The following is a 22,170-nucleotide window of genomic DNA, read 5'->3' as shown; positions in this document are numbered from 1 at the left end:
AAGTAATTTACCCTACAAACTATTTTTCCCCCCCAATCAGTGGTTTAGCCAATGACCTCTACAGTTCCTTCCAGTGTTGACAGTCAATAAAGTTCTAATGAGCCCTACCCTTGGGCTCACCCTACCCCACCTCTGCTGGTCACTTAAACCTGAGTAATTTTTAATTCCAAGCTAGACCACACCAGCCCCACCCAGTGGGTGGGCTGATTCCTCAGATTCCTTGTCCCAGTATGTCAGGACATCGGGAGGTTATCAGGCTTCAGAACCAATATGGAGCCCATCCTGGTGGTGTCATGGCAGCCAGAACATCTGCTTTGGAGCACGAACACTGTGGCTACTTCCATGGAAGGGCCAGCCACAGGCACCCTGCTTTAACGACTTGAGTCCCTGCTAAAAGAAGCTGAGGACAGTTTCCATGGTGTTTTCCTTCCCTGTGACTGAACAGTCTTACTGGCACGAAGCTGGTCTACTGAGTCTTCTGCATCTTAGTAAATTTCGCCAAGACCCAACCCTGGAAGTTCCACACGATCCCTCCCAATTCTTCCCCCCATGCCCAAGCTCCTCCAACTCATCAGCAAGTTCTGTCAGCTCTGCTTTCAAAATGTCCCAGCTCTCTTTGGCATGGCTCCTCCCAGCTGGTAAGCCACCACCAACTCTTGCCTCTGTGCCTATGTGGTCTCCTAGTTGGGCTTCTGGCTTCCACTCCTACCCACTGTGCTTCATTCTGCCAATACAGTGATTGTTTGTTTGTTTGTAGCATAAATCCAATCACATCTCTTCCTTCTTATAACCCTCCAACGACTTCCCAAGTAAAATCCCAGTTCCTTCCCAAGCCTGTAAGACCCACAGATGTGGCTCTGGCTCGCTCTCTCCCTCTCCTCTCTCTCTGGCCTCATCTCTCCAGCCACGCTGGTCCTTTTGCCGGGAGGACTCTGTTTCTGCCTCTGCACAACTGGCCTTTTCTCACCCATGAGCTGAAATGTCACCTCCTAAGTTCAGAACTCTTGAACATCCTGAGTAAAGCCTTGCCCCACCACCACCCCCTAACAGGTCCATTCATGTAGACTGCCACGGTGGGCATGGGAATGCCTTGAGGAGGGCAACATGGCGGCATCTACAAAAACTAAAAAGGCGATCCCACGGCCAGGAAACCACCCATCAGTGACTTGCGAGCACGCGCACTCACTGCAGCCCTGTTTATACGTGCAGGACAATGGAAACATCCTAAACCCCACCAGGAGAGGATGGATAATCTGAACATCACACACAAAAGGACACCTTGCAAAAAAAAGGCAGCTCTATACGAACTTGTAAGGAGCCATCAATGTGATATATCAAGTGAAAACAGTGAGGTGCCAGACTGTGTGTACAAAATTTGGGTTAAAAAAGAAATACATGTAATCGTGTGTCCGTGCCTAAAATATCTTTGTGCACACCTAATTGGTAATGAGACTTGTCTCTAGCCAGGGAACCAGGTGGCGGGGAGACAGGAGTGGGAGGACTCTCATCTCTACATACCACTCATGCCATTTGCACTTCTCCCCCTTGGCCCCAGTTTACACAAAATAATAGTAATAATAATAATAGATGCCCACCACCCAGACATGATCTTGATTGTTTATTTGCAGGTCTTCTCCTTCCAATGCTTTCTGACAGCAGGGAGCTTGTCTCTGAAGGATGTAACTTTAAGCTGAGTAGTCACAATTTCATGGGGGCCAGAAACAGTGACCCAGGCCAAAAATGAAATGGTTCCCCAGCTGCTGCAAAATGCAGGGAATTTCACCCTTTAAAGGTTTTCTTTTGCAGAAACTACTTGAGCAGCAACCGTTCTACTGGTTCCCCATTCTTTGCCTATGTGCATGAAGAGCACACCACATTGGTAGTTATATGTGCATGTGATTGATGGACTGTTATCTGGTTCCTCTAACAGACTGTGGGCTCAAGGCAGGGTCCAGGGCAGCTTTAGCTTACTAAAGGACTAGGGTGGTAGGTAGAAGGGTGGATGAATGGATGGATGGATAGGTGGATGGATGGATGGATGGATGGATGGATGGATGGATGGATGGATGGATGGATGGATGGCTGGCTGGCTGGCTGGCTAGGTGGGTGGATGGGTGGGTGGCTGGCTGGCTGGCTGGCTGGCTGGCTGGCTGGCTGGCTGGATAGGTGGGTGGATGGATGGGTGGATGGATGGATGGATGGATGGCTGGATGGATGGATGGATAGGTGGGTGGGTGGGTGGGTGGATGGCTGGCTGGCTGGACAGATGGATGGATAGGTGGATGGATGGATGGATGGATGGATGGATGGATGGATGGATGGATGGATGGATGGATGGATGGATGGTTGGATGGATAGGTGGATAGATGGACAAATGGATAGGTGGATGGATGGACAAATGGATAGGTGGATGGATGGACAAATGGATGGATGGATGGATGGATGGATAGGTGGATGGATGGATAAATGGATAGGTGGGTAGATGGATGGATGGACGGATAAATGGATAGGTGAATAGGTGGGTGGACAGATGGACGGATGGATGGGTGGATAGGTGGATGGATAGGTGGGTAGATAGGTGAATGCACGGATGGGAGAATGCCTTGCCTTGATAGAGATTCACTTCAGCAAATCCTGACCTTTTGGTACAAATGAATTTGTTCACTCAGCCTATGGATATTTATTGTACATCTATATAAGCCAGATTCCCAGCTGCATACTGGAGTTCAGCTATGAACAGATCACAGTGACTCCTTCAATGGCAAGATCTGGGAGGTGACGCAACACTACACAGCTGGTTACCACCCCATGTGACAAGAAGTGTGATGGGAGCTGAGGGGACCCCTAAGTCAGTCTCAGCTTGGGAAGGCTCCAGGAGGAGGTGCTCCCCAAGGTGAGACTGGAGCTGAGAAAGAGGTGAGCCAAGTGAGGCTGCAAGAAGACAGACAGAGAGCTTAAACCACGGGAAGGGCAGGAGTGATGACAAAAGGAGCCCTGAAAACTGAGGCGGCACCATGCTGGAGACTGAGGGAGCCCCTGAGCTTGCTGGCAGGAGCCCATGTTCCCACTGCTCTGCAAAGGTGGAAGGGGCTTCCTTTCTTCTCCCCCGTCCCCCTCTCCGCACTTCCTTTCCTGCTCTCCTCTCCTCCCCACTCTGTCCTTTTGTTCTTTGACCAAAGGTTGTTCCATTCCACCTAGTTCAAAAAAGGACACTGACTTTTATTGAACACTAATGTGTGCCAGGCACTGAGCCAAGCACTTTGCACGAGGTAGAGCATTTATCACTCAGTTATTTCTATCCTGCTTCTAGCCCCTCCCTTAAAGACAAGGCACAGGGAGTCCCTCCCAGGAATATCCCTCAGCCTACCTGCCTCCAGACAGGCTGCTGCCTTCGAAGAACAGAACGGTACCCTGGAGCCAGAGCGCTAGTCTGAGCTATCCCATTCACCAAGTCTGGGCTATCCCATTCACCAAGTGAGAGACCTTGAGCAGGCAGCTCACAACTCTGTGCCTCCATTTCCCCACCTGTAGAATGGGTGCTATACCTACCTCCTACAGTCGTTGGGAAGAGTAAAATCAATGAAAAGTGTCTAAAACAGTGGCTGGCACATGACAAGCGCTCAATAATGTAAGTTCTTTGCGTTTTGGGCCCGATGGCGCTAGGTCAGAAGCACATCCCCTGGAGGCAGCCTGCCCCGCTGTGGGGCGGGCTCCGACCTTTCTTGCTGGGTTAGTTTCAGCTGCTGCTCACCTGGGTCTCTGAGCCTCTGTAGAATGGGCTAAAACAGGGTCACCGGGGAATTAAATGACATAATGCAGTAAACTCTTGGTCTGTGGGCTCTTTGTTCCACAGAAGCATTTTTTAGCTTTCTAGTGTTTTTGCTAAACCTAGTGTTTTTCAGATTTGAGAGCCGGTTTTGCTTGTTTTCACGTGCAAGATAAAACACTCCAACTGGACAAAATGACGCAGAGTAGAAGATCTGTGTCCCTGCCACCCCACCCCTGCCCATCGGAAGCCCTCACTGGCTCTGTCTGTCCTCCCCAAAGACATTCCAAGTGTGTGCGAGCAGTAACAGTAATGTGCATCACTTTTGTCCACAACACGAAAGAAATCCTTCGTGGCACTTCAATTCATTCTCTTGTCAGCTTGAACTACTTAGCAACAATGGACGGAGAAAACAATGAAGAGGAAACAGTTGAGAAAATTCTTTCTGAAGATTTTCTTAAATGGTTGGTGCCTTCCACCACTGAGTTTTTTCTGTCTTGTGGGAAAAGAATATTAATGGGTGTCAGAAGTGAAACAATGTCTCTGCTCTCAGAAAATCAGGATTTCCTGCCAAAGAGAGTAAAAAATCGGAGGGAAGGGGGTCCCCATCTCGGGGGAGGGGCGACCTCCTCTCTCCGCTCACCTGTCCTGGCAAATGGCTTCAGGTGTGAAACCACAGCCTCAGATCCAAGGTTAGGAAAGGGCTGCGCTGGGATGCACCTCTCTCTCCTCGGGATCTGCACAGGCTCCCTCCATTCACTGATTTAAACATTCACTTACGTATTCACTTAACACTCATTCCTTTCTGTAAACATTATGTCAGGTTTTTTACTTATGAAAGTAATGCTGATTTTTTTTTTTTTTTAAGATTTCTTTTTTAGATGCTCAATCCCAGGACCCGGAGATCATGACCTGAGCCAAAGGCAGACGCTTAACGGACTAAGCCACCCAGGTGCCCCTATTGTTTGGTTTCTTTTCTTAAACTTGAGACTATATTGGGGCACCTGGGTGGCTCAGTCGTTAAGCGTTCGGCTCAGCTCATGGTCCCAGGGTTCTGGGATCAAGCCCCACATCTGGGCTCCCTGCTCGGCGGGAAGCCTGCTTCTCCCTCTCCCCCTCCCCCTGCTTGTGTTCCCTTTCTCACTCTCTCTGTCAAATAAATAAATAAAATCTTAAAAAATAAAAAAATAAACAAACTTGAGACTATATAGAATCATGTGAGGCAAAAGTCATCCACTGCACAGAAGTAAATTGTTAATGGTTTAAATAATGCATCTAGATTTTTTTTTTTCCTATGTTTAGAACAGTATTATTCAAGCTCTGGACCCCTGACATTTTGGACCTGATCATTCCGTGTTGCAGGAAGCTGTCTTGCGCCTTGTTGAGTGTTTAGCATCGACCCACTATGTGCAATTTTCCCTCCCCCAGTAGTAACAACCAAAAAAGTCTCCAGACATTGCAAATGTCATCTGGGGGAAAGTTGCACCTCCTTCCCAGACCCTCAGGCCCAAACATGATTCCCCCTCCTGGTTCATGAAAAGGAACCACCGAGGCAAGTTTTGGTGAAACAGAGCCCCCAGTCTGGGCCATCACCCCCCACACCCACCTCCTGGGGTAAGAGGAAAGGGTGGGGCTTAGGGACCAGAATAATGACCCAGTAGCTTGGTGCTCCTATCTTCTCCATCTTCATCAGTCCCCACCCTGTCCTCCTGGCCAAGGAGACTGGTTGGCTCTTCAACGGACATAAATCCGCGGACGCTTCCTCTGTCGTCCCCAGGATCCAGGAGGACTGCCAAATTCTGGAAGCTACTCTGTAGAGTTTATGGCTGCTTGAAAAGTGCTGGAGGTGCCCTCATAGAATCTGGCGGACTCCTGTCAGCTCCACCGGTAAAGCACCTATGGGCACCCAAACTCCCTCCCTCCCCTCCACCATCCAGCCTCAGTTTCCTCCCACATTCCAGCCTCCTGACTGGCCTCCCTGCCTCCAGGCAGCCCCACCAATCTAGTCCTCCCCCAGCTGCACGAATTATCTATTTAAACCCAGACCTGGGTCAAAGTCACCTCTCATCAACACCAGCCTGCCTAGGAGGGAGAGCAGGAAGAGACCCGTTCCCAGTCATCAAGAATGATGTCAAAACCCTCAACCTAGCAAGATGGATTTCAGACCCTGAAAAAGGGAAGTGGGGAGAAGGAGGGGCTGACTACTTGATCCAGATACACATCTTCCTGAAGAGAAACTTTCCTCCAATGTGTGCAGCTTAGCTCAGCAGAGCACAGGATGGAATCCCTTCTGGTGGGCCGGCTCCAGATGCCCACGTGGCCCAGAGCAATGAAAAGGCTCCAGAGAAGGACTGTTTGCAGGGACCACCCCAGAGACCCCACTCTAGCCCAGCTCAGTCTCCAGGATTCAACACAGGTGCTTTTTGAGCAAATGCCCTGACCTGGGCAATGAGCTAGCCAGTGTGTGGTTTAGATGGACATGGTCCCTGGAGGGCAAGATCGACAAGGTCCCTGCTCTCACAGACGAAGACTCTTACTAGAAAAGCCAAACGATGGAACCACGGTGTCCCCAGTGCCCTGTGATCACAGGGTGCAGCAGGAGCCCAAGAGGAGGAGCCCATCCCCTCGAGAAGATGCTGGACACACAGAGCAAGTCACATCCCTTCCTCTCCAGAAGGGATGTGACTCAGTAAAATTTTAGAGCTAGAAGATACTAGATGGCAGTGGTTCCTAAACTAAGGTCACCAAGAGAAGCTTGTTTTTAATAAAATGCAGGTTCTTGGGGTGGGGGGTGCATGGGGGGCACAGTCAGTTAAGTGGCCCGCTCTTGGTTTCAGCTCAGGTCATGATCCCAGGGTCCTGGGATCGAGCCCCACATTGGGCTCCCTGCTCAGTGGGGAGTCTGCTTCTCCCACCCCGTGATATCTCTCGCTTTCACTCTCTCAAAAAAAAAAAAAAAAAAAAAAAAAAAAATGCAGGTTCTTGACCCAGTTTCTGATTCAGTGGGTCAGAGGCAGCAGAAGGGCATTAGGATCCTTGCAGAACCTCTGGTGACCTGCCGGGTTTAACAGCCGCTATTCTGGGGCAGTGCTGGGAATACCCAGAGGTACCCAGTTAAATACAACAAGCACAAAGGAGGAGTGAAATGGGCCTCTGGGAGGGAGTCTAGGATTTGCTTTGGCCAGAGATGCTGGGGTGACTTCCCCCCGAGAAGCACAGGTGCTGTCGGCAAGCAGCTCCTTCCAGCAACACGGCTGCTGAGCAGCAACAGGTGCGGAGAGCCACGGGACTGTGAAAAGCCTCCATCTGTTAGAGGGGCCTGGCCCGGTGGGGAGACCACAGAGGTGGCCGGCTCGGACGTGGGCAGAGGCGACACCCCACGTGTAGAGAGGAACCCAGAGAAAGATCAATGGGGGGAGAACAACAAGGGAAGAAGAAAGGAGTCCTTCCCCGCTGTGTCCATTTCCTCGGGCCACCAGCCGGGCAATGTGTCATCTCACAGTTCTGGAGGCAAGAAGTCCAAAATCAAGACGGTCAGCAGGGCCGCCCTCCATCTGCAATCTGTAGGGGAGAGTACCTTTCTTTGCCTCTCCTGGCTGCTGGTGACGGCTGGTCCGTGCGCTCCCTGGCTGGTAGCCACATCTGTGCGGTCTCCCCCGCCCCGTCGGCACACCGTGCTGGCCTTCATGGGTCTGTGTCTGCCTCTTCTTAGGAGGACACAAGCCATACTGGCTTCAGGCCCACTGCACTCCACTAGGACCTCATCTTAACTCAATCACCAACAATAACCCTATGTCCAAATAAGGTCGCATTCTTAAGTACGAGGGTGAGGACATGGACATACCTATTGGGGAAGCACGGTTTCCACCCAGAACACCCATGAAGTCCTCAAAGCCTTCCAGTCTCAGCAAGTGCCGGGAGGCTGGATGCCTTCCATCCATCCAACTCTGACACCCACCTGGGAGGGTCACTCCTCAAGACCAGGATCCTTCCTTGGAAAATGTTGAGAACAACAAGGAACGCACCATGCGTCATGCGAGGGGGGGGGGGGAACACTTGAGATTTGACCTTGGAAAACACTCTCCACCAAGCTGTTCCTTGAACAGGTCCCTGAAATTATGCCTTTCGACTCTAATTTCCATGCTTTTCCTCCACCCATCTTCCCCATCAAGATGTTATCCCAAAGAGGCAGGGAAATTACAGTGTTTATGATGGTGCAAAAATAACTGAACATTCCATGAAACTATCAGCTCCAATGCAATAGTGATTTTTTAAAAACCAGGAGATCAAGTTTGTTTCTCAGAAAATGATGCTCCATGTTCCTAATAGACAGAGGTTTTCAAGGTGTGGCACGCTTTACATCAGTAGGCCCTGGGCATGGTGCCAGCCTGGGTTGGCCGAACCTGGAGGGGGGGCAGATCTCGATGGTTTGAAGTGTCACCAAGCCTCCCCCTGCATGGTGGCCTGTGGATTTCAGAGAAGCAGATGAAGACTATGAACTAGAAGAGAAATCCAGGGTAACCAGGATCTTCAGTAGTTATCACATCAAGGGGCAACAGCTTACCCTGGGAAGAATACACCTGTGCGTGCGGCATCGAAATTTCAAAAGCAAACTTTTATCTCCCAACGAAGAGAGAACCCTCACCGCCCACTGAGCTCAGGTGCCTAGAGGAGACGTTTGCTAAGAATCACGGCCACGCCAGGGAAAACAGAGAGCTCCCTCACCTGGAAAACACACTCCAAGGAACCCTAGACTGTTCTCCCTTCCTCTCGTGACCAAAGGTAGCTCTACTTCCCACGTTCTCCGCCTGCTTGTGAAGGAAGGCAAATTCAGCTGCCCCCTCGCCACCCCACGCTGCTCCCCAGAAAGAGGAAAAGACTGGGGAGATGTTCACAAGTCCTGGGAAGTCACAGAACCTCGACGGGAATTCACAACAGTTGGTAACTGACATTTCCCCCCAGGAAACCAGGCAACGGGCCCCAGAAGCCCCACCGCTGCCAAGCCTTGAGGAGTTTCTGTCTCTCACCCATCCATGACCCTATCTTGTTTTGTTTTTAACATTCAAATACAGGAACTTAAGATCTCAGAATTCACCCCGCCGCTAGGCCCCCCAAGAAGAAAATGCTGATGGCCATCATTATGGAATCATTTCAAATGAGAAACAGACTAATCCGTCCCTTTGCTAAGCCGCAACTGAAACCGTGGGCACATGCAAAAGACAACCGTGAACTGCCATTGAAAACACCCACTCCTGACCTTCCACAGAACTTCTAAACGTGCCGTCTGCAAGGCAGGAAGGCATCAAGGTGCCAGGTACCCGGATGGGCAGGTCTTGGCAACAGACGCACAGCCCTGCCGAGGAGTCTCTGCTATGAGGAATCTCTCATACGTGGAGTGCTAGGCAAGAGCGTGCCTTCAGACAATGACGGCTTTTCCTGCAGGACAACCAGGAAGCAGCATCTTCATTTCTTCTCCCAGAGGGCAGACTTCATGGCATCATGTGCCTTCATAAAAGCGAGCTCAATTTGTCAGCCAGGGGGCCAACTATAGGGCGAAGGGAAAAGAAGTGTGATCCTCACCATCGTGGGGCTGGAAATAAAACCACCCTGGCCCATGAGAAGCTACAGCAGGGCACCCTTCTCCCACAAACAGGGGCTTGAGGGAAAAGCCGAGGCAACCATAGTTTTTGTAGAGACCTGTTGAGGGGACTTGGCTGTTTCACCTATCAGCTCAGAGGTGTTGGGAAGAAAAACCTATTATTGTGCCCTGGACCCAGGAGACCCATCCGCCATCCATGGGCTTCAGTGGGAACAAGGATAAAGGACAATTGAGCAGTGAGCCAGGCACAAGCCCTGCTTATGACTCACTTCAATCCTTGGTTGACTTTGGGGCATTTCCAGAACATTGTCTGCATTGCAATTGGGCACAGCTCCTAAAAGCCAGACTCTAGTCCAAAAGCAGGTTAAGATGCTGATAAGAAAACAGTCCTTCTTCCTTCAGCCCTTTCCCCCATAACTTCCTTTAAACACCCAATGTCTCACATCTTGATTGAGAAATAACCGCCAACCTAAGACCTCTTTTCACTCCTCTAAAGCAAAGCAATTGTGAACTTGACATATCAACCAGATAAATCCAACTTAATAGGAACATTCACTGGCCAAGGACAAGCTGCCAAGAGCAAAGTATTAGGTTGGCAGAGTTTAAATTACTTCACATCCAATGCCAACACAAAGTCAGGAATTGCTGAGCTTTTGGTAGAGTTATAAATCAAGGATTATGAGGCTGGAGTTGAAGAAATGGCCTTATCCAATGTGGAAAATCCTTTTGCTCCCACTTCCCTTTGAAGTCCTGCCTCTCGTGCCAAACTATAAACATATCACTTCCTGGAGGGTACGCCAGGACACTTCAACTTGGAATCGAGGACCGGGGAAGTACATTCGAGATCCTCACAAACATCCAGCAAGTCCACTATCTCTGCCAGACTCTTCTGCTCCCCAAGCAGCCCGCAGAGACCCAACGGCCCACTTACCAGGCAAGCAAAATGGTTAGGGTGCCTTGGACAGATGCGCACTGCCGTGTGTCCAAAGACGGGAGAATTTCACTGATTTGAAAACACCAACGAAAGCCTACACTTCCCGCGATTTGCACTTGGTTGAATGCAAAAATCCTCCTGAGGAATGTCTGCCCAAGGATTACCTACAGTCATTTCGTTTCCATTCTCAAAATTTGGGGGCGGCAACCTGACCCTACCTGACCCTAGCTGTTTCTCAAAAGGTGACTAAGCTTTAGGCAAGAGACGTTATTCCAACACTGCGGACTCTCTGCCTTCGGAAGAAAGGGTCCCGCACGCTTCCAGACAGCCCTAGCGGCGGGAGAGGGGTACTACACACAGCAGAGGGCCACCACCGGGGAGCGCAAGGCCCTCCTGCAGCCGAGACGGGACAGCAAACGAAACTTCAGACCTCCCTTGGCACACAGCCTTCCTGCTCAGTCCCATTAACAAAGCCACAGCCGAACCATAAATTAAGCTCTGCCACTACTCCACTCATCCCAGAGACTTAGAAAAAACCAAGTTGTCACCCGACGTTCACGGCTTCTATGGAGAATACTTTTTATTATACAGGTATTGTTATACACAACAATTACTCGGGGAACGTTTACAGCCATTTCCAAAAACCTCCATTTCACCCCCACGCACGGTACCACACACCCATCTTCCGGTCCAGCATGATGGGAATGAGACACAAAGTTACCGCTTTGTGAACAGAGAGTTTCAATTAAATAGAATCTTCCGCATCAAGAACAGAGCACAGAGCCCAGGATCCTCTTAATTCTTAATACCCTGCGTACATACGAGTAAAACCTAAGAGAAGTGTTTTAGATTACCCCATCACCTTTAGAAGTTAATATTAAAATCGAATCCCATTTGTCAAAAGTCGTAAGAAGTGCACCCGTATTTACAGACCCCATTAAATTATGCATAAATAAAATCTGTACACTCAACGCACTGTTTCTCAACATACAGAGCCTCCTACGGGACTTGGGGCGGGCAGCAGAAACAAAAACAAAGAAACAAAAAAAACGCTTCATGCCTACCCCTTTCAAGTTTACTCGAAACACCAAGATGTGAAATAAATATGCAAATAAAGCTTCAGTACCTTAAAGGAACATGACATTTCAGAGTCTCTCATTTGAAGAGTTAACTCTCTGAATTTAAAAAAAAAAAAGAAAAGACAAAAAGAAAACACAAGATCATCAGCAGGCTTCATTTCTACAAGTTTCGTAAAACCCAAAGGCCCCCTTTCAACGAGGGGTTTAAGAATGTCAAATACCACCTATTAAACTAGCTGCTAAGCAGAGAGAATCTTTGCTTCCTACGGTCTGTAGGATTTGATACCTGAAGAAGCCAGATAAATACTTTTAGATAAATATTGAGTGGACACAAAAAGCCAACCATTACCTTAACACTGCAAGTTACTGTCGATCTGAATCGCACCAATCTGACATTTCAACAGCTACCGGTGTGGGTTTTCTCGTGAGCCCCGGGAATTTATTTAAAAGGTTCTAAAACTTGTAGCACCACTTTCAGAGAAAAGAATGGGGTTCAAAAGAATAAAATGAGCTTAATGAACAAAGAACCAGCACTTGTCACCTTCCGATCCCTTGTCCAGAGTTAAGGAGACACACTTCAGCGCTAGAGAAAAGAACACTAAGGAATCCGGGAGGGCACGTCAAGATCCAGAAAATGAGTGGAGGCCTTTTTCATGGGAAGGTGGGTCACAAACCGTCCCCCGGCAAGAGGGGTCTCCCAGCCCGTCCAGGTCGAGAATGATCGTGGAGTCCTTTTCCTTCGAGACTCTTCAGCCCTTGGCTCACTCCCATCCTTCATTTTCTGTGCTTCTCCATTTTCTCCAGGGTTTTGCTAGAATCGGCTGGACTCTGGTCTCCGGGGTTCATATAGGATTTGTCTATGACTATCAGGGCCTCTTTGATGTAGTTCTGCAAGGCAGACGCAGCCGCACAGATGGCCTGGCTGCCGAACCCGTGGGTGATCAGGCTGAAATGAGACAAGCAGTTCTGTATGTTCGTCTCCAAGACCGGGGTGGGCCGGTTGTTGCCGTTGGGGGTTCGGTCTTGATTGAGGAGGTCTGTGAATTCTTTACACACCTGCCTGGGAGGACAGTCAACACACACCTGTGAGCTCCATCTAGCTCGCGACAGGGCAAGAGGACAAAGCCAAATCACCCCAGGGAGGACACCCAGGAGGCCACCAGAGCTTTCAAAAAGAAATAGACTTTGCCACAAATAGTCAACTGCTTCACACTTAGCACCTATTACGCGCCAGGCCCTGAGCTCAACTCTTTGCAAGCACTCCCTTCTTTAATCCTCACGGGCAATTAGAAAAGATAACGGGATTAACCCCAGTCAAAGGGCCAAGGTCACCAGGACTAGTGCAGGAGGTGGGGTCAGGATTCCAGCCCAGGAGGGTACTTAACAATGGATAGACATTTATTTGGTACAGCTCGGTACCTAGACACCAATTTCTTCTTCAAGAACCCCAAGAATCCACATCTCCCCCAAAACTCACTGTTTATACAGGCTAGGTCACTCTGCTTCCTTTTGCCCCGTTTCCCGACTGGACGACTTCCGCCTCGGTTACCATAATTTTAAAAACTAATTTACTGTTGGCTTCCACGAGAAATCCTCCAGCTGCATTAAGCAGGGCTTGAGACACTTAGCTTGCCCACGTGTCTCCTACAAATCCAACCCAATCGTTACATTTAAAAAACCAAAAATGTCTTTTCAGGAGGCAGAAGGCACCCACAATCCTGACTGGATGTGACCAAAGTGTTTCCAACACATTTTTGTAAGATATGGAGACACAGTAATGAAAGGGTCACTGAACTATTCTGAGCTGCCTGAGCACCTCCAAAAAACACTCACTACTGAGCAATACATTCATTTTACTTCTTCTTCTAAGTCCTACCCAAGAGTCCATCTATCTGCCTTGTCAAAGAACGTCCCCTGGCCAGCTCCTTTTGCTCCACACCTTTGTTTACCGAGCCTTTCTTTCTTGAGCACCTGGGACGGTTACTGGGCACCCCTCCACCCCCCAAGTTCAAGATCAGTAGTAACACCCAGCCACCAAATTCAAGTCTGAATACTCACTGGGCAGCCAGCAGCATGTTCTTCCTAGCTGTCATCTCATTCCGCCCTCCAAGATGAGGTCTCGTTAGATATTCCGCCACGGGTTTACTAGGAAATTCTGCTTCACAGACATAGGCAAAGTCCCGAGCCAAATGAACAGCCTCACCTAAAATAATCAGCAGTGACAAGAGACTTAGAAGGCCCGCAGTCACTTCCCGCAAACCTCCCTCTCCTCTTTTTCTAACCCTTTTTCTAGGCCCGCAGTCCCTTGGCACTTTAAAATGAAATCACCCACAAGGAAAACAATTCAGCGGGCAAGTGGCACTTCCTGGGTACTTTCGGTGGGCTCGCTCCCCTGGGACTAGAGCAGGAAAACACACGGCGTATGGAAAAACTGACTGACATTCTTCACTGCCCTGGAATAACGCGAACCCATCTTGGACCCCAACTTAAGATTCTCTGAGACACATCCATGCTTTCTCTCGATAAAAAAAGTTATCACTGTGGAGAAGTAGGGAAATTTAAAGATGAGCACGTTGCACAAAAGTCAACTGGTCACTTCTCTTTATGAAACCGTGACCAAGTCTTTGACGGAGAACCTTCTTTTTAAACCAGGGGTGCCCCATTACGGAAGGAGGCAGGGCTCAGGGATGTTTCTTTTCACAAAGAAAGGCAGGGCTGGGTTTCCACTGGAAATGTTAATGCGAAGAGCCCAACTACCAGCCTGGACTACCCACGCTCTTTTGTCCAAATCACTCGGGGATCAGAGGGAGAGAAAACCAACGGGACTCATTTCTGACCGGAGATACCCGGGCCTGGCTCCACGGTGTCAAGGCTGGCCAGAGCTTTCCAGAAACCCAGAGAGTGGCACCCCACCCCCACCCCGTCTCCTCCACTTGCCTCCCCAGACTTACTAAATCAGAATCTGAGAACCATTGTTCTGGCACAGACTTTCTTATTCAAGCACCTCAGCCTGGCCAGTAAGAAAACCTCGAGGAGCCACATTTATGCGCCACGCACGCAGAACCCACCATTCTCCGTGCAGGACAGCTGGGCTCCAACAGGCAGCTAACTAACAGGCAGCTCCTTTCTCCTTGCCCTGACCTCCAAAGACACTCGTAAAAAGGTAGAGCCGGGCTCTGCCAAGTCCCTTTCAGCGTACAGGAGCGCCATTAGACCAGGGACAGAAAGTGTTCAAAAGACTGCCTGGCCACCAGGCGACCACCCCTCATTGGCTCCCCCAGCCCTGAGTGGAGCCCAGCGCCCTGCTGATTGGGCGAGGGGGCTGCTCTGGCCTTCAGGATCAGCCCCTCCGCGCTCCACTCCATTTTCCCGTACACAGCAACAATGAGCTGGTTTTTGAAAAAAAATTATTTCACTTTTCCCTTAACCGCCACCCCCTCCCCGCCCAGCCCCCACTTATTTTTAAAGGCTGTAATTGCATTCTTGGCTCCCTTCCAGATTGGGGGTACAGGCCCATTCAATACACTAAAATGTTACATCCTACGATTTTAGGACTGGGGAGAGGGGCCCCACTAATTTTTTTCTTCTTGCGGGAAATGAACAAAGGGCTTGTGAATTGGGTTAATCCCACCGTCTACAAGGGCTTTTCTCTTCACTGACCACAATCCTGATATTGCACAGCTACCCAAGCTGGAATTGGTGCTTCTTCCCACCCAATACCACAACCAGCTTTTTAAAAGTGTGCCAGGTGATCGATGCCATCTTCCAAAAACTGGTTCACTTGGAGGAAATGTCCCAACACCCTAACGGTGAGAGTTCTTAGGTCAGGGAAACCAATTTCTTTTACACAGTGATTTTTCTGGAGAACCCAGAACAGGATACTTAAGCAGGCAGGGATTTAAGTGTTAACACATTTGATAAAATTACTGTGATTCACTGCAATGAACTCATGACAACTCATCTTCATCTCTGTGACAGAGCCGTTTTTAGGCTTTCCTTCAGGGATTAAAGACACAGATGACAGACAACACAGCGCAAACTAAAAACACCATAAAACAAAAACAAAACTCCACTGACCTTCTACTAAGGACGTCAGGAGAGTGACGTGCGCAGCTTTCCGTCTCCCGGCTGGCAGATTCAACCCGATCTTGTCCAACTTCTCCCGCAAGGACCGGCCTCCATTTTTAGATTTGGCTCTGGGTACAAGAAAGTGAACTGTAGCTATTCTCAAAACACCACACTTTAAAATTCTAAATTCCTACACTGCTGCGATTAAAACGGAAATCTGTCAGAGTATCTACATTATGTGGATCATAATCAAGTGATACAGTGTAATTAATGCTCTTTCTTACCATCACCAACATTTTTTTTTCCAATCACAGAACATTGCAAATTGTGCTGGAGTGGATAAAATTACACGTATAAAAACTGTAGCAGCCCCCCAAGCCCTCTGGGGCAACAAAACCCATGGAGCATCCCCCCCCCCAACAGGATGCCACCACTTCATACATGGAATCAAATCCTAACCAAATGACAATTTGTGAGTGCTGTTTTAGCACTTCCTTCTACATCTGGCACTTTCTAAAAGAGAAGGAATGTACTAAAACTCTAAGCCGATTAGAATTCAGTGTTAAGTATAAAAGTTACATAAATGTTAAAAATACCTCCTTGGTTCTTTTATGTTATTCACCTTCCAACCACCCAACCACCGTGGCCGTGTGTCCCCATGTACCTTCTGAGAACACCTCCCAGTAATGAGGCATTTAAGCATTCAGGCGGGGACAATCGCCTCTGGACTTCAGCAACTGTCACTTTGTATTTAGAGGTGGAGCTGAGGAGGGACAATCTTCCAGGGACCGAGCAGAACACCTCGCTGGGATTCATCACAGCCCCCACCAGCTCCTTCTGACAAGGGAGACTCAGGGGGTTCTTGGTCATTGAAATAGGACCTGTGAATGAAGATCACAAGTGACAGTCCCGGGAGCTGCACTTAGGAAAAAGGGACCTTTTCAAACCACTCACCAAAGCCAAAAGAGCTCTGTAAGCAAACAATGCAGCATGTTAAGACTATGTAAATTGCAAGCAGATTTTTTTTTTAAGTCATATTCTTCAAAGATAATCGAATCTGAAATTCACAAGTTAACACCTTAACAAAGCTAATTAGTCATGACCCCGAGCATGGAGGGCTTTCATTTTCGAGCCACTGTTAAAATCTGTTTAATTAGAACATTTGTTTTCAAAAGACTACTTCAGTCCTAAATAAATGGCTATTTCTTTTTTTCTTCCTCACTCGACAAACAACCAAAATCACTGGACACATTTAGATCCTTTGCTGACAACTTTCAGTGTAACTGATCACGGTAAATTTAAAAATACAAACAAACCCGTTCTGTTACAAAAGTTTCCTGGGAAATCCAATTTATTTTCTGAGTTTTTCTTCAAAAACCATTTCCCAACTGATTTCGAGCAGTTTAACTTCCAGTAGCTGAGAGTAACTACCCTTCATCTAGGAGGACTACTCCATCTCCAAAACAGCCGGACTGGTAATCCTGTCAGTACACCGACTTAATTTCGTCAAGACACTCCCATAGTGATCCAATTTTCCAGTCCCCTCCCCCACCACCCTCCATAAACCCGAGCTCTGGCACATCATCCCACCCTGGTCCTTTTAAAGCTGTGTATTTGGTAGGCCGAACTGTTTCAAAACCTTTTCTTGCAGGTCAGGATTAAGGATCTTCAGCAGATGCACATTTGAAATGGAAAATAGAATCACATCCACTCATTCAACAATTATCACAGAATCGACTACCCAACTAAGGTGTGTGGTGTGTTTTCTTCCAAATTAAATCACAGCGTTAACTCACTCTGGAAGACACACTGTAAAAACACCATCCAATTCAAGGGATCATATTCCCCAGGAGAACGCTATGGAGTAACAAATCCTGATTAATCTCTTAATCGAGGCAGCTCCTAAGAGTTTTACTACCATTCTTTCTCATTTAGTTTGGAAAGAGATCTCTTCTTACTCGGAAAAACCTACCTTCCCCCAGCCCCGGTCAGTCCCTTCCCCAGCACAAATGTCCCAAGCCAGCCACCAAATGCCCCCACCTTGCCAGGTCATGCGCAGTCGGGGGAGGAGAGAAGTTTGCTCTCATTACCTACCTTTGCGAATAACAGTCTGATCGTGCAGAAGCAGGTGCTGGTCCTCAACATTCTAGGGAAGAAACGACAAAGTTTCCCTTAAGTTCGGGGGAACGTGAGGCGGGTGGGGGTAGGAGAAGCTGGGGGGCGAACAGGTCTGGGCAGGAGGGGCAAGAGCCGAGGCGCCTCTCACCTGCACCTCCTCCATCTGGTGGGCCATGTCGTGGAGCCCCAGGTTCTCAGCCAGGCCCGCGGCATCCAGGGCGTGCGCGTGGGGCAAGAGCAGGTCCGAGCGGCGGTAGGCATCCCTGCGGGCGCTCATGGCACCACCCTCCAGCCCGGAGAGGTGGGGTAGCAGGCCGGCCGGGCGCCCGTGGTGCTGGTGCGAGGGCAGGCCAGCCCCCTCCTGGCTCTGGCGGCCCGGCCAGGCCTGCTGCTGGCTGCCGGTGGGCGCTGGCTGGTGCAAGGGGTTGATGGCAGCGGCGTAAGCTTCTCCCAGATGCGAGTAGGGGTCGGCCGACTGCGAGTAGGCCAGCTGCTGGTAGGGCGGTGGAAAGTAGGGTGGTGGCTGGTATTCGGCGACTCCAGTATGGGAGAGGGGCGGCGCGGGGCTGTAGAGGTGCTGCCCGGCGGAGGAGAGGTGGGGGAGGCGCGGGTTCCCATTGCTGCTCGCGTCGTGGCGATCCTGGGAGAGAGAAGTAGAGAGAGACCCCGCTGGCACGAAACCCCGCTACTGCGAACTGGCCGCAGCCGCTACGCTGAGGGGCGAGCCCCCAGGGGACCCAACGCACCAGCCCGGACCCAACCCGCGGGGCCTGCCCTCCAGCCGGAGGGCACCCGGAGGCAAAGTGCCCCGGGGAATTCGTTGCAAAACCCGAGTCCACGGAGTAAAGAGAGACTTCGAAAAACCTGGAGGAACGCGGCCTCAAAGCCCGGCGGCGAAGGCCTGGGCCCCGCGACGCCCGAGGCGCCCTGAAGCGCCAAGTGCGAATCCCAGGCCTTGGGCCAGGAGAAGCCGAGATCCGGGCCCGGCGAGGAAGTCGGCGTGCGGCGAGCACGGTGCGCAGTACGCTCGCTCACTAGCCCGCACATGGCGGCGCCCGACCAAAGAACCGGGGGAAGCTGCGAGCGCGGATAAAGCGCACAAAGCGGGAAGTGCGCGTCTTCCCCGCCCCAGGGACCCTCCCCTTCCACGCCCTCAGGACAAAGACCTCCGGGTGAATGACGCTCCCTAGCAGGCCAGCCACCCAGCGCCGCCCGAGGAGCTCGGGAAGGAACGCACCGCGGCGGGGGCTGCCCTGCCTGCTAGCAGCGTCCCGACCAAGAGGGAATAGCAAGTGAGGCCGCCCTGCCCGGCCACGGTCAGTGTCCCCACAAATCGGGGCACAGGGGGAGAATTAAGGACCCCGAATATTGGGCAACCTTGCCTGCGCACGTCCCTCGCCCCAAGGCTATCCTACTGAGTTCTTAAAGGACTTGTCCCCCTGGGTTCGAGGGGTCACAGGGGGAGCGGGGAGCCGGGAGAAACATGGCACTGTCGCCCCCTAGTGGAAGTGCCCGGGCCTGCCGACAGGGGCAGCCCCTTGAGGTCCCGCGGGCGCGCAGCCCTCCCGCGGCCCCCCAGGCCCGGCTCCGCTCCGCCAGCGCCATGGCGCACACCGCCCGCCGCCCGCGTCTTCCTCTTCCCGCTCGCCGCCTCCCTCCCTCCCACTCTCCGAAACTCTAGCTCAACCTGTCCGACTGGCTGGAGCACTCCCGAGCGCTTACGGCCCCATCTGGCCTCAGGGCCCCCCCACCAGCACTCCCCAGCCCCCACTTCTCTTAAAAGCCAAACTTCTGTTGTTTTCTTGTTTCCCCGAGGAGTTAGCGGGGCAGGTGACAAGCCCGCCTCGGAGGAGACTCTGCAAAGGTGTCGCCGGCAGGTCGCCTCGTCTGACCCTTTGGACGGAGATACGCTGCGTAAAAGCCACGTCTAAGGGTTGTAGACGAGACGCTCTTCCGAGAAAAAGGGAAGAAGGGCTGGTTTGCTTCGCGAGAGACCGACCGGTAAGCTCTGCGGGTGGGATCTGCCATTCTCTCTCCAGGCCCTGTTCCCGAGGGTGGATGTTTAGGAAAAGGCCCGATTCAGAAGAGAGCCCCGGAGAAACGGACTAGGGGGCGTCCGGAAAAGTGGACCCCGGCCCATCGAGGGGCAGAGGCTGGTGCCTGCTCGCTGCTCCCGCGCGCGCCCTCGACCCGACCTGGGTCCAGCGGCCCCCGCCTCCCGGGCTGTCCTCGGGCGGGGCCAGACTGCGCCCCTGCGCCCAGCTCACCTCGCAGTCCTCTTCATACTTGACATTATCGGTTATTTTCCACAACATGGCGTCCGGCGTCCCCCAAAACAGGCGCCAGTTAAATCCAGGCTCCCCCCACCCCCCGAGCGGTAAATCCAAAATGGGGGTCACGGTGGCTAGGCGTCTGCCGCCGCCCCCGCCACGAGAGGGCCTCGCTGTCCCGGTCACTGGACGCGCATCGGCGGCTCTGCGAGCGTAGATGCTGCCGCCGCGCGTGTACAAGCCGCTGCCGGGGACCCGGGAAGCCGCGCCCGCACTGTGTGTCCCGGCAATAGCCGGGGGACCCGGGCGCCTTAATGAGAAGGAAATTATCATAACTCCTCCCCGGGGGCCGGCACCGAGGCCCAGGCGCCGGGCGGGGCAGCCCCCAGCCAGTCCCAGCCTAGCTCCGCCCTGCACCCCGGCGGGGCGCCGCGCCGAGAACCACGCTGCGGGGGGCGCGGAGAGGAGGCGAGTCTGCGGCACCTCTCTTGACAGCCGCTGACCTGCTAGGTCGGGGTCCCCCTCGCGCCTTCCATCAGTCATCCCCAACATGCACACACCTTGAGGTTGGCAGAGCTGGGGCCCGGGATCCAAATACCTAAGACCCCCCCCCTTTTTTTCCCCAACGCGCCTTACCCCATCCTCCAGAAGACGTTGTCACCTGGACTTAAGAGACCCCGCGTTCGGGTATCTTAACAGCTGGGGTCCCCCTTATCTCCTAAAATGTCCACCCCACGGAGACTTAAGGTTTGGGCTGGGATCTTGCAGCCGGAGCCCCAATCCCTCCGAGAGACGCCTCCCCTTCCCTCCCTCTCCGTGGTCATAGCGCCAGCCCATTCCTCCGAGGGGCTGGAGGAGGGAAGGCCTTCAGGGGAAGTCGGCCCGGAGCGCCCCGGAGCGGGCGGGCCTCCACCAGCCGCGAAGTCTGGACAACGGCGTCTGGCCGCCATCGCCCCAAGCTGCATCTCCGCCGCTGACTGCGGCTGGGGGTCACCCGCGCGCCCTCACCCAGCCCTGCCCAGCCCTGCCCAGCCCTGCCCAGCGCCGGCTCGGCAGCTGCCTCCGACGGGCCCGGCACTCAGAAGCTTCAACTCACCCGGGAAAAGAGGTGCGGGGCCGAATACAACAACCCAAGCGCCACGCGCGGGGGAAGGGAGAAGTGGGAGGGGCCGGAGAGGGACCCCGCGGGAGGGGTGAGTACCCCCGTTCTGAGGACGCAGGCTGAAAACGAAACTTACACAGAAACGCGGCCTCTAGCCCCAATATTTATTTGCCACCCAAACTTGAATGCAATGTGCAATATTAAAAAAAATTTAAAGAAACGAAATCCATTGGCCCAATTACTGTAATTGACCTTTTTCACTGCAAGGGGAAAGTCGCTAATTTTCAAGGGCGAATTTTACTGGGACGTCCCATCTGACTCCTGGATCTGAATTTAAACATTCTGAGAGAATTGGAGAAGGGGACTATTTCGATCTGATTCCGAAACCGATTATGCAGTAATTAATACCCATCGGTGCAGTGCTCCGGGCCTGGAGTGGACGCTACTCCCCATCTACAGAATGATTTGCACACACCACCTTCCTGCTCCTTCTCGGGTTTGTTTGAGCTTTGGCATTTCTTTAGAGCCAGATGGGCCTAAAATAGAATAACTGAAATAAAAATGGGCGTCCTCCAAGTGAAACGTCCTCTCTCGCCTTAGAGTAGACAGACCCGAGGTGATAGTCCTACCAAATGTGAGAACAAAACCTGGAAGTGAAACCACTGGAGGCTTTTCGGGGCTTTGCACTAAAAGTACAAAGGACAGTGCACACTACCCCGGACACCTCGCTTCCAAAACACCGAGGCCTGGAGTAAAACAACCGAAAAAGCAGCGTTCCTGGTATTCGGGGGTTGGGGGAGGGGCGGGACGGGGGGCACCTGTGCCACGCAGGAATCGGACACGGGCACAGCAGGACGTGGAAGGTTGGGGTCCCAGGCACTCCCGAGAGGGAAGCTGCGCGCCTCCTTCGGGCACTCCAGACTCCCAGAGCGGTGACGCGGAGGCTCTCCTCCACGCAGGGCCTTCTAGACCCGGGTTTGACTCAAAGACCCCGCCTCGGGTGCAACTTGAACAAGTTGTCTCGTCCACGCGGGCAACTTTTCCCCCAGGCAGGTTTGGAACCTGGGCAGGGCAGAAACGGGCCAACCCCCCACCCCAGGCTCCGGCTTTCATTCCTTCCCGCAGCAGCTGTGGCCGAAGCAACCCGTAGGGACAGAGATGCCTCCCAGCCCGGGGACAGAGCCCCTGAGGGACTGTGCGCCTCCGTTCGGGGAGCCCCGGGGACCTAGATGTC

At 51.9% G+C, this 22,170-nt stretch overlaps 1 protein-coding gene across 1 annotated transcript; it reads right to left on the bottom strand.

The window, feature by feature from the left end:
• Positions 1-10,861: 10,861 nt before the first annotated feature.
• Positions 10,862-20,090, bottom strand: TFAP2C (transcription factor AP-2 gamma). The gene is made up of 7 exons (XM_045883895.2): positions 19,832-20,090; positions 17,713-18,204; positions 17,541-17,592; positions 16,111-16,327; positions 15,456-15,574; positions 13,437-13,581; positions 10,862-12,438 (listed from the first exon to the last, which is right to left on the bottom strand). The coding sequence occupies exons 1-7, from the start codon at positions 19,877-19,879 to the stop codon at positions 12,153-12,155; spliced, it is 1,359 nt and encodes a 452-aa protein (XP_045739851.1). The 5' UTR covers positions 19,880-20,090; the 3' UTR covers positions 10,862-12,152.
• Positions 20,091-22,170: the final 2,080 nt, after the last annotated feature.

Source organism: Mirounga angustirostris, unplaced genomic scaffold, assembly GCF_029215605.1.
Source record: "Mirounga angustirostris isolate CCGP_5_RB_7025 unplaced genomic scaffold, mMirAng1.0.hap1 SCAF_10, whole genome shotgun sequence".
In the NCBI taxonomy this organism is placed as follows: Eukaryota; Metazoa; Chordata; class Mammalia; order Carnivora; family Phocidae; genus Mirounga; species Mirounga angustirostris.
This window is presented reverse-complemented; position numbering and strand designations above follow the sequence as displayed.